The sequence below is a fragment of the Mus musculus genome, chromosome 18 (assembly GCF_000001635.26).
Source record: "Mus musculus strain C57BL/6J chromosome 18, GRCm38.p6 C57BL/6J".
NCBI lineage: Eukaryota > Metazoa > Chordata > Mammalia > Rodentia > Muridae > Mus > Mus musculus.
In genome coordinates, this window is record NC_000084.6 from 6066506 (window position 1) to 6080000 (window position 13495).

General features: G+C 39.5%; 1 protein-coding gene across 9 annotated transcripts in view; it reads right to left on the bottom strand.

The window, feature by feature from the left end:
- The window catches only part of Arhgap12 (Rho GTPase activating protein 12), a 111651-nt gene that overhangs the window by 42058 nt on the left and 56098 nt on the right, over window positions 1-13495 (bottom strand). For 7 of the 9 annotated variants that reach the window (NM_029277.2, NM_001039692.1, XM_006526316.1 and 4 more), the window contains one exon: window positions 3326-3586. The exons of the other annotated variants lie outside the window; for them this stretch is intronic. In NM_029277.2, coding sequence (NP_083553.2) covers window positions 3326-3586 — 261 coding nt within the window. The remainder of the gene's footprint in view (window positions 1-3325; window positions 3587-13495) is intronic. 9 annotated transcript variants of the gene reach the window in all.

Genomic DNA, 13495 nt, shown 5'->3' on the forward strand with positions numbered 1-13495 from the left:
AAGGCATCTTTACCATTCACATCCTAGTAAGATTACATATATAAATCATCTGAGCAACTAGCCAGAAAAGACAGTGTACTCTATAGGAGAAAATGACAGCTGAGCTTTCAGCATCAACAATGGAAGCCAAAAATCACAAGAATAAGTTAGCAAACCAAACTAACAAAAAGAACCAACTCAAAAGCCAACTTGGAACTACATTAAATCCTTAAGTAACTCAACAATGTGTGTGCTGAGCATGTGTAGGCGCATGTGTGTTTGCATACACATATACACCACATTTCCAGACCAAAAAATAAAATTCTATCACTAAGAAAAGCTCACAAGGAAATTTAAAAGCATGTACTAAAAACAGAAAAAATTTGAAGGAGAAAAAGTAAAATTAAGGATCAATGTTGAGTTGTAATACACAATAGAGAAGTTAAAAACAGAAACAAAATATACAATAATAAAAGCATGTAACCACTGACTTTAAGGGCCAGAGGAGACTGGTAAAGGTTAAACTGTGATAAAGCAGACATGGTGGAAGTCTAGCAGTGAGTAGCAGGTCTGCTACACTCAGACCAGATAACCCTTTGCTGTGAACAGTAGTCATATGCTGTGTCAAACAGTAGCAGCACCTCTGGCCTCTAACACAGCAGTACTCCCTCACTGTGACACTTAGTCTACTACAAACACTGCCAAGATTCTGGAAAGCACTGTCACCAGATAAGAACCATTGTACTAAGGAAATAATCAGGAAAGCTTCTGAAACAGCCTCTCAACCTGCGGGTCCCAAACCCTTTGAGGGTCAAACAACCCTTTCACAGGGGTCACATATCAGATATGTACATTATGATTCACAACATAGCAAAATTACAGTTATAAAGCAGCAACAATAATAATTTGATGGCTGCAGGTCACCACAACATGAAGAACTTCATTAAAGAGTTGCAGCATCAGGCTGGTTGAGAACCACTGCTCTAAGGTTAGACAGAGAAGCATGGCCACTTTCTATCAAATTTTACAAAAATAACTATAGTGAATTATGTCTAAAAAGACACCCACCTACAGGAACTGGAAGAGCAGTTAGCACATAACAAACATCTCACTTAGCCATGCAGAAGAGAGCTTAGGCTAAACTGGCAAGTAGGAAATGGTATTGGATACCAAGAGACTTACTGGAGCTGGCTCAGAAACAAGCGCATTAGTCCAGGGAGCTGACATTCAGGGTATGAAAGATGAGAGGACTAACAGTACCAAAATCCTTTCTTCATGCCCATTCTTTAGGCACAGTTCCCAAGCAGAGCTATGATGTTAATCCCCTCAAGAGGGCAATCGGGAAGAACCTCAGTTGCAAAGCAAACACAATTAAGATGGACTCAAAGACTAAGGCACCCGAGGCCTGAATGCTGACTCCAGTGCCTTAGAGGCCCTCATGCTGTAGGGAGAGGAGCTGAAAGCCTCAGTCTGTGGAAAAATTCACTGGGTCCAACAGGGAAGACAAGCCACTGGTAGATGCCTGATTCAAGTGAAGTTTAAAACAACTTGTAACTGTGAGAGAAAATTATTTCCCTAGAATTTTACACTCAAGTGTTTGATTAATTAAATACAAAGATGTTTTCAGATTCACAAAGTCTCTCAGTTTTACCTCCCATGTGAATCCTTTCTTCAGAACTGATAAAAGATGTGTCCAGAGACTTTGGAAATGTCTATTCTTACACATAAATTGAGATCCTGATAGACAAATCACTTTCATTTACAGAACTAAAATGCTAAGAAATACATACAGAGTTCCTGGGTATATCTCATTTTTTTCTTTTTTTTTTTTAGATTTATTTATTTATTATATGTAAGTACACTGTAGCTGTCTTCAGACACTCCAGAAGAGGGAGTCAGATCTTGTTACAGATGGTTGTGAGCCACCATGTGGTTGCTGGGATTTGAACTCTGGACCTTCGGAAGAACAGTCGGGTGCTCTTACCCACTGAGCCATCTCACCAGCCCCTCATTTTTTTCTACTGTTCTGTAATTATAAAGATTTTACAATCAATACACAAGTCCCCCCACCCCCAAATCTTTTTGGAGCTTTCCTAGCCTTTTTTTTCTTTTTTCCTTTTTTTTTGTTTGTTTTTGTTTTTGTTTGTTTTTGATTTTGATTTTTTTTTTGAGCAGTTTTGCTTTGGCATTTTTGTTCTCAATTGTGAACATTATAAGTCACCATGAAAGAAAGCTATGAATAACCAACTGAAAAATAGGACAAGAAGGGGAATATTAGCTACAAAGCTCTTAGATTCTGCTATATGCAGGACAGGTGACCTAGCTCCTTCCTGGAGCTCTGTGCTTATTTGTGTAGCTAGCTGCTTCCTGTGAGAGTTGGTGGCCCTCATGGACAGCCCAGCACAAAATAACAGGGTTTCACTGAATCCCACCAATCCAATCCACCTTCTACCTACATAGTTAAACTAAACAACAACAAAACAAAACAACAACAAAATGGTGCTTCCCTAAAATGTAACTAGTAGGTCTCTATAACAGCCTGCAGGAGGTACTGGAGAGGAAAGCAGCAGTAAGAACAGTGTATAGCCGGGTGTGGTGGCGCACGCCTTTAATCCCAGCACTTGGGAGGCAGAGGCAGGCGGATTCCTGAGTTTGAGGCCAGCCTGGTCTACAGAGTGAGTTCCACAACAACCAGGCCTACACAGAGAAACCTCAAACAAACAAACAAACAAACATCAGTGTATAGCAGTTCTAAGGGAGTTATCCTCACACTTGACTAACCCAACTACAGCAAAGGAATAATCATTACTTCTCTTAAGCAGAATTAAAGGACTGCCTTGTATCCTGACTGGCAGAAAAACATGAAGAAAGAGTTTGATGGCCACAGAAAACTGACTGTTTTGATCAGTTAAGTAACTTTGTTTCTATGTATCTTGCTAGGTTTTAGCCATGGACCTCCTTTCCTTTTTATTGATTTATGTAATAAGCATCCTTTTGGGGGTGAGGGAGCCACTGTGCTGGGACAGTCTAAAGGTGGCTATGCAACCAGGACTGGCTCTGACATTGTGATTTTTCAGCCTCATATCCCAAGTGCTATGAGTTTCACATCTGCTGTGCTGGCTCCTTCTGATGCAATAAAGATAAGGTCCTGCAGTGGGCAAAAGCCAGTGTATGTTCTTTAAAGACAGCATCTATACACTAGTTAAAGGTTTGAAGAAAGCTTGGGGAAATCTTAGAGGTTCAAATGTTCTACCATACTGACACCAAGAAACCAAGCTTTTTGTTTCATTTCTGAATAATGAAGAAAAAGTGGAAGCCTTACTGTTTGGCTCTGATATACTCATACCTCTTGCTCTCCTGGGCTCTGAAAATCTCGGCTTGTGCTCACATCTCGAGCCCATCGAGGTGGTTTCCAGGTTCGCTCCTGGGTTGTGCGGTTATAGTAGTAACAACGGCCTGAACTGTCTTTGTGAGTCTCCCATTCCCCATTAACTTGAATTGCTGGGCTCCCAGGAAGAGGAGGAAGAGCAGACTGTGATATTTTCAGTTCCTGTAGGTTAGCATAGACTGGAGAATCTGGCCTTCCTTGATTAGGGGGTGTGGTTGCCTGTGAAATAAAATTTAAATCTCATGTTTAAATGGCATTACATTTACAAATTGAAATGACATTAAAGAGACTTATAAATAACCATACTAATGTATTTTAAAACTTGGGGAAAATATCAAGAGCTGAGGGTGTATCTCTGTGGCATACCCCTTGCCCAGAATGCTCAAGATCTGATTGTTAGCACTACAAAATAAATGAGCAAATAAATATTCTTATATAACACGTAAAACTCACCAAGAAATTTTAAATGAAAAATAAAAATATATAAAACCATGGGCATAAATGGTATAGTTTAATATTCATCGCCAGATTGAAAGTAAGTATCTCCAAACAGAATCCCAAATGAGTTTGACAGATCTTCCCTATTCCAAAAGCAATAGTCAATTAACTGACAGCTGTAGGTTCTATTCAAGATCTGACACCAGAAGATTGTACAACACTGGGTAAGACCACGTCAACTATCCAAACATCAAGTATTTAACCCATAACTAGAGGACTGGACTAAGCCACTAACGTTTCCTTTGGCTCTAAAATTCTAAGATTTTAGTCAATTTTAGAAAAAGGTTTATTTATGTGTATGTATGTGTCTCTGTGAATGTATGCTTCATGAGGCTAGAAGGAAGTGTCGGATTCCCTGGAGCTGGTTGTGAGCTGCCCAATGTAGGTGGTGGGAAACAAACAATCCTCTGGAAGACCATGTTTTTAAATACTGAGCCACCTCTTCAGACAATTTAAATAATACATTTCTATAGCGGTACCCCCTGCCAGATACATGATAATCTAATCACTTTCAATTCAACAAATAATTTAAAAATGTAACTGGAAAAAGAAACACTTATTCATAGTAGAGAGACAAACAGTTAACTAATTAAAAACAAATCTTAAAACCCAATGAGAATACTTAAAAAAAAGTCCCTCTAAGGACTGGCTCAGTGGTATACTGTGTGCTTAGAATCCCAAACCACATACTTACTCCTCAGCACCACAGAAACCTAAACAGACATAAGCCCTGTTCCTAACTTCAAAGCTTCATTACATATAAATTCTCTACAAATTAATACACAATTTCAACATGTAGTATGGTTAGCATATTAGTACTTGTCAGACAGCAAAGTTTACTGAGTGAACAAAGAATGCAAACACAATGGCCAAATAAGCACAAAACTAAGGAATTGAAACTGGTTAGATGTGACAAAGAGCAATCATTTCTAGTTTGGGAAAAGGATGGTCAGCTATACCCCTATCTAAGAATGAAACATCTCCAATTGAATTGTGCATCATGTACAAACACAAATAAAAATCCTGTCTTCTAGGATTTCATAATATAGTAAAGAAAAGTGAAACTAACTGATCATTTGAATGAATAACAGACAATGTTGAGGTTACATGGGAAACAGACACTGGAGCAAAAAGAAGCATCCTGAGCAAGAATGAGGAGACATTTGGGATGAAAAAAATTAAATACAAGAGAGCTAGCTGGGAGGCAGGAACACATGTGCAGAAACCAGCGTGGCAGGAAGGCAGCCAGGGTGACACCTACCTTGATCCGGCACTCAGGAAGAAGAGACATGGGTATCTCTGTGAGTGCAAGGCCGCTCAGTTCTACTAATGAGTTCCAGGACAGTCAGAGCTGCCTCAAAAAGGTGGGAAAGAAAAGAACCAGCGTGGCACCAGTCACAGGCTTTGTGATCTCACAAAGTATGTGAAGAAGTGGAAAGAGGAAAACCTGAGGTTTTAAACTCTTAGGAATACCTAATTAGTAAAAGAACAAGAACGACCTATGTGCCATGTTTAAAAGCACTGATGTTGCTAGTGGTGTAACTCAAAAGTGCTTGTATAACATGCACAAGTCCATGAGTTCAACTCTCAGCATAGTCCCCTTGGAGAGAAAGAAAACTATCACAGATTTTGAACATTTTGAACTACTATAACATTAAGAGGGATACAACTATGGGATGTACTTCATGGGTGAAGTGCCTACTTAGCATATACAAAGCCCTAGATTTGATTCAAGCACAGCAAAATCAAGTATGGTGGTATATGCTTATAATCTGGGAGGTAGAGAGAGGCAGGAGGATCAAGAGCTCAAGGTTATCCTCAGCTACACAGCAAGTTAAAACACAGCCTGGACCACCCTATCAAAGGAAGGGAGGAGGGAGAGAAACCATGCACCCCTCTCCACCCCTCTCTGGAGATCTGTTGGCACAGGGATGCCAATAGCACAGATGAGGAGAACTGTAATAAAAATGGTGGGAACGCACAAGTGAGGTGAGCTAGAGTCCAGATAGAACCAGGTTAAATAATCACACAGATGTTACATTTGTGTGAAATAGTTTGTTTCACAACTTTAGACTATAGATTAGTATCACAATAGAGAACTACACAGCAAGAGGAGGGAAAGGAGAAGCTCTTTAGATTCTATTGCTTGGTATCCTATAATGTCCAACTGGAAATGCTCAAACTAGATACATCAACTGGGAGCTAAGCAAAATCAGGGCAAAAATTATAAAGGGAAAGATATTGGGTCAGTTAAGAGAGCATACATGAGAACCTGAAAAAAGTAAAAAGCCAGGAAAAGTGAGCACAGAATATTTGAGAGGTAGCACATGGTCTAAGGACAGTGACCTCTGTTACCATCCATGTCAGTATAGACAAGACCAGGAAAACAGATCCAGTTAGGAAGGCAGAGTAAATGTCTTCTACAGCAAATGCTGTACTGGAAAGCCAAAGAATAGGCTTTCCAAGGGGGAGCACAACAGTGCCAAATCCACAGACCTTATCATAAAGGGATGGAAGTCACCTGACTCAGCATTCAACCTTTTAAAAAGATGCAGTTACCAGTCTTCAGTATTTGGCCTGCCACTATCAAAGTGAGTGGACCTAAGCATGAGTACCTAAGTTCAGATCGCCAGCCCCATACCACATCTGTAACCTGATCACTGTAGATCTGGGGCTCACTGGCAGAAAGCTTAGCAGGCTTCCAGGCTCACTGAGAACCTGTCTCAAAATAAGACAAAGAAATGACTGAAAAATATATCCCAATGCCAACCTCTGGCCTTCACATGGACCCACACAGGCAAGTGCACATGCATATAACACACAGAGAAATGCATACATACCTCACAGTTTCTAGATGAAATATTAGTCCTGTTTAATCCACTCCATACTCATAGTCCACTTAAATCTTCATTTTTGCTTTAAAAAAAGATGATTTATTCATTTATTGTGGGGTTGTCTATGTGAGCATATGTGCAAACCATGGGTGGAAGTGGGTGCATGCATCTGTACTTGTGTGTAGGACACAAAAGGCACTGATGTCCTCCTATTTTCACTCATCTATTCCTTTGAGGCACAGTCTCTTCCTGAACTCGGGGCTCATTTTTCATTGGCTAGCCTGGAAGCTTTCATGTTTCTGCCTACCTTAGAATAGGGTACAGAAATACAGTGTACATCCAGCTTGTTGTGCAGACCTTAGGATCAGACTTGGTTCTTCATGATTCCACAGCAAGCACTCTAACTGCGAGGCTCTCTCCAGCCCCTGGCTTGAGTGTTTGAATTGGTATTTCACTATGTATCCTACAGTTATCTTTAACTGAACTATGTAGCTCAGTCTAGTTTTCAACTCCTGCCTCAGTTTCTCAGAGTACTGAAATAACAGGTGTGTGCCACCACACTAAGTCTTCAGAAAGAGAGGGAGAGAATGAGAATTAAAAGAAAAAGGACAAATTTAGGTTTAATACTTGGAACCCATATACAGGTAAAAAGAAAGAACTTCTCCACAAATTTGTGAACTTCAAAAGTGCACAGTGGTTCAGTGCATAGCATGTAGATATGCACACAAATGAAATAATGATTTGGGGGGAGGGCAATACAAAACAGAGGTTCTCTGTGTGGTCCCGGCTGTCCTGGAACTTGCCCTATAGACCAGACTGGCCTTGAACTCAGGGATCTGCCTGCTTCTGCAGGGATTAAAGTTGTATGCCATCTCACCTGACTAAAATTATTATTTACTTTATATGTTACAGTATTTATTTTGTCTGTATGTCTATGCCACATGTCTCAAGGGTCAGAAGAGCATCAGATTCCCCAGAACTGGAGCTGCGATAGAAATTGAACCTGGATCCTCTGAAAAAGTAGCCAGTGCTATAAATTGTTAAGCCATCTCTCTAGCCATTAACTTTTTTAAATTTTGTAAAAATACCTTTAAAAATACTTCCATAAATATTTTTATAAGCTTTTGCAAAAAACAAATCTTGTTATAGAAAAATCATTTTCTTACAAAGGTGTTCGCTGTACTATTACTTATCAGAGTCAAACTGAATACCTAAGAACAAAGGCATGGTTATTACTGTCTAACATGATATAAGCTTGAAAAAGGCCATATGTAATTAATTGATTTAAAACAGCACACACACACACACACACATGAATTGATTTAAAACTGCACAGTGAATCCCATCTAAAAACTGGAAAGCCTGAAGAAAAACCAAGGGTTACAAGTTTTCTCTGAGGTCGAACCTCTCTACATTTCATCCCCTACGTTTATTACCATGAGGAGATTCCCCAGAGTTCACTTAGCGGCCAGAGGCTAGGGGTGACAAGCACCCGCCCCATCACGCTTAACACAGTAAGAGTTTCCTGAGGGTGCTAGATGGATTATCTGTCTCAGTCACTTAGGGGTGCTAAAACTCTTGGGCAAGATCACAGAACTACAAGCAGTGGTGGGAAAAGTCAAGGATCTACATGTAAAATGCCCTGGTTAAATTTTCACATACACTGTTGTACAGAAGACTGATAAACTCAATCAGTAACATTAGTCTCCTTAGTCTAAAAGCAAATACTTACACACAACTCCTTAATCTATACTCCAGCTGACTCTTCCTACATAGGAATCTAAGCAAGAATTAACAAAGTGCTTAGAATATGTGAATCAAAGTACAATTCATTTTCTAACATTTATAAGAAAAACCTTGTTTGTATATTGTCATCAACAAACAAGGGTGAATTTTTCACGCAAGGAAAAAAAAAATCAACCTTTAAAAAGAGAACAAAAACCCAAAGTTAGTTGTATAAGCTACGTCTGTCATTAATTAACAACTGAATTGGGACTAGTGCTGCTGCACATGACCCGATTTATATTTTTAAAGCCTTGGCCTATCCCACTTTATCCTCAAAGGATCTCCAGGAAGAAACTCTGGAAACACATCTAAAGAGAGCTTTAAACTCAAACTGTGTCTGAAGTTTTATTTCAATATAGAAAGTACTGTTTGTCTTTTTACCTTTGATGTTATCTTAAGAAATATACTACAATAAACTTCAGAGAATGGCAGAATTCAAGTCAGCTTAGGAGAAACACCTCATTTATTAAACAACATTTTACACATCTTGATTCTTAAAACCCTACTTCCCTAGAAATTCAGAAGTACACTATTGAGCAGAAAAAAAAACAAAAAAATAGGTATGTATATAATATGTTTATAATCTAGTTGCTTAAACAGAGGTCTCTTTGCTATAATTGCTTATTATAACACTGGCCCAATTAATAGACAATAAAGAACAAACTCTACTAAGCAGCCAACAGTAAAAAACATGGCTAAAATCTATCAACACTAACTCCAAAGCAAAGTGTTTCACTGAAGGCAACTATTAGAAAAACAGTATAGAAGCCATTTAACAATTCTGAAACAAAATTATACCTCCAAACACTCTTAAAGCACAGCCTCAGTGAGGCTCCAAGTTATGCATACCACACTGTTATCCTTGATATTTTACTTTTTAACATTTAAGCACCAATAATAAACAGGTCCCAAGGAGAAATTCTGAGGCCCAACTAATGCTCATTTCTAGAAATCCTGCAACACACTAATGAAGTCACTTATGTACTATTAACTCTCAGAAACAGGTACAAATTAGTAACACTGTCCATCCACATGTTACAAGAGAACCAAAGTCACAGAAGTTGCTGTTTGCAAGTCCTAGATGGTACTGCCCAAGATATCATCGCCACATTAGCTTTCAGTTATGGAGCTTATCCAGATAGATGAACTGAAAGGAATGAAAGAAAACTCTCCTTCCAGAACAAATGTTCTCACAGGCATCCTTTCATCCAGCTGTGCTGCTCTGTAGCTTTCTGTAAAGGTGCTTGATATACCATTTTCAGCCCAGATTTCCTTGTCTGCTTTTCCCTCCAGAACTTGATTATCTCTAAGGCAGTGTTTGCCTGGCTTATCCTTCATCTTCTAAGCCTAGCATCACACAGATAAACACTCAGCAAGTTCCTATGCAAAAGATACTTCTACACAACTAAGGAAGCTGCAAACAGGAATGCTACAATGGAAATCAGTCTAAAATCAATTCTGTCTTCCTATCTTTATAGTCTACACGAGAAATCTTACCTGATGCCATTGCTTCAGCAAGACAACATCTTTCCCTCTAACATCCCTCTCTTCCTGAGCTACAGTTACACATACGTAGTCTAAAGGTATACTACAGCTAAGACTCCACAAATTCACCCTCTTTCACTCCATTTGTTAGTTTAAATACAGTATCCTCATCTATCTCAAGTAGTTCTGTGACTCTAACAATTTTACTATTTTCCCATTAAAACATTACTTCAATTCTTTCCACCTCTAACCACAGTAAGTCCAAGCCCCACCTCTTGATGAAATGACTACAACTACCTACAGTGAGGTCCACTAACCCATTTCTTTGTCTTGTCCAATCTTCTTAGTACCACTAGCTAATCTCTACAAATACATTTCTTATTACTCATGTGCTTAACGCTAAGTCCGAATCCCAGGACAGAAGTTGAGGATCCTAAGCACTCCCATCCTTAGCTGCTCTGCTGTGTTCTCTGCTCTACACTCCTTGCTACTCAATCCTATTAGCAAGCCCATTTTACTTTTCTCCCACATCTTGAAATCTTTACCTTTGACATGTCTCATTCCCAGCAAACGAAACATAAAACTAGGAAACCAGAGATGTGGCTTAATGCAGAATGCATGTCCCTCATTCCTTTCTGTTCACCTAACTGCATACGGCTGCAATGTATACTGCCACTCAGGGCTTTTTGTATTGGCTCCAGGGGCTTTGATTTCTGTAACAGCATAAAATCCCTGGGGTTGGATACAACCAAATAGAGTTGGCTCAATCTCTCTGAGCCACTCTCTAACTTCAGAAGCAAATTTACACAGATTTCTTGTGTGTCTGAAACAGTACAAATAGAAATCTACCAAGGGCCAGGAATGTTATCTTAAAATTTTCAGTAGCCACATTAAAAAGGTAAAATAAAATTGCTACTAATAATATGCTTATTTAACCTAATATATCCAAAATATTATCATTTCTTTACGTATATATTCAATACAAAATATACTTAGTTTCTTTTAAACTTATGTTTTTAAAATTTATATTTTATAATATATTTCAATTTAGATCTAGGATTCATTATATTTATGTTTCATAAAACTTATAGCTGAAAATACAACATACTCAAATTAGCCAAAATCCTTAACTTTACAACAAATGAACTTAAGTAAAATTTAAAATTTAAGCTGGAGGCTAGGAGATGGCTCATTGGGTAAAAGCTGAGTGGGCCTGACCACCTGAGTTCAGATCCATGCTGAATGAGTTTGTCCTCTGACCCACACATGTGTGCTGTGATGTGTACACCCTCACACAACCATATATACACATACACACAAATAAGTAAGACTTCTGTGAATCTTATTTTCTCCTTTACTATTTTCAAAAATCCATGGAGTATTTCAAAAAGTGGAAAAGCAAAGGAGATGGCTATAAGAAACAAATATGTACTATGAAATTTCATCATTGACAGGCTAAAAAATACCATGCAGACATGCTTGTCTTTGTCTAGTCTGCAAAGCACACACAATTCTCCAATAGAACATTATGCAGCTATAGCAAGACATAGCTGCTATTTTATGTTGATGAAGTAGCAGACAATGACCTGGTCCCCTGGCATTCACAACTACAAATCTCCCTCCCAAAGGACTTGAATGGTAACTCTACCATCAGCATTCAGAGAATAACTAGAGATACTTTGTTCTAAAATTTCTGGAGATTAAAAGCTAATAATGGGGGCTGGAGGATGGTTCAGTGGTTTAGAGCACTTACTTCTTTCCAGAGGGTCTGGTTTCCCAGAACCCACATGGGGTGGCTCACAACTACCTGTAGACTCTGGCTCCAGGGGATCCAACACCCTCTTCTGCTCTCTCTGGGCACCTTCACACATGCTGCATTAATACAGATGCCAAAAATATACAATGGAACAAAGAAAGCATCTTCAATAAATGGTGCTGGTCTAACTGGCTGTCTGTATGTAGAAGAATGAAAATAGACCCATATTTGTCACCTTGTACAAAGCTCAAGCCCAAGTGGATCAAGGACCTCAACATAAAACCAGATACACTGAAGCTAACAGAAGAGAAAGTGAGGAAGAATCTTGAACACATTGACACAAGGGGAAATTTCCTAAATAGAACTCCAATGGCTCACGTTCTAAGATCAAGAATTGATAAATGGGACCTCATGAAACTGGACAGCTTCTGTAAGGCAAAGGACATAGTCAATAAGACAAATCAGCAACCTAGAGATTGGGAAAACAATCTTCACAAACCCCACACACATCACATAGAGGAATAATAAAGAACTCAAGAAGTTAATCAACAAAAAACCAAACAACGCAATCAAAAAATGGGGTATAGAACTAAACCAAGAATTCACAACTGAGGAAACTCGAATGTCTGGTCAGAGAAATGCAAATCAAAATGACCCTGAGATTCCACCTTACACCAATCAGAATTGCTAAGATCAAAACCTCAGGTGACAACACATGTTGGAGAGGATGTGGAGAAAGAGGAACACTCTTCCACTGCTGGTGGAACAGCAAACTGGTACAACCACTCTGGAAATCAATCTGGAGGTTTCTCAGAAAATTGGAAATAGATCTACCTGAAGACCCAGCTATACCACTCTTGAGAATATACCCAAAAGATGCCCCACCATGCCACAGGGGCACATGTTCCACTATGTTCATAGTGACCTTATTTGTGTTAGCCAGAAGCTGGAAACAACCTAGATGTCCCACTACAGAAGAACGGATACAGAAAATGTGGTTCATTTACACAATGGAATACTACTCAGCTATTAAGAATGAGGACATCCTGAGTTTTGCAGGCAAATGGATGGATCTAGAATATATCATCCTGAGTGAGGTAACTCAGACCCAAAAGGATATGCATGGTATGTACTCACTAATAAGTGTCTGTTAGAAAAAAAAAAAAAGTACACAATACCCAAGATACAGTCCACAGACTCAAAAAGGTCAACAAGCTGAAATGCCCAAGTGAGAATGCCTCAGTCCCACTTGGGAGAAGAAAGCAATCACAAGTGGGGAGGGAAGGAAGGATCTGAAAGGGAAAGTGGGAAAGTGGGGGTTTGGGGGGGTGGACAGGGGAACCTGATCTGGTACTGGGTGAGGAAAAAGGACTGAAGCCCTGAGGGCTAGCAGAAAGAATGGAAACAGGTAACCTCCGGAGATAGGAGGTTGAGGGGACTCTCCAGAATGCACTAGAGACCTGAGAGGTGAGAGACTCTCAGGACTCAAAGGGAGGAACCTTAGATGAATGCCAGACAGTAGGGAGAGGGAACTTATAGAGCCCACCTCCAGCAGGAAGACAGGACATCAAGTGAGGGATGGGGTTGCCATCCCCCGGTCATAACCTTGATCCATGATTACAGGGATTACAGGGATGGAAACAGAGAGGAGCCTGAGGAAAGGAAGGTCCAGTGACAGGCCCAAAATGGGATCCAGGTCAAGGGAGTCACAAGGCCTGACACTATTACTGAGGCTATGGAACGCTTACAAAAAGGGACCTAGCATGACCA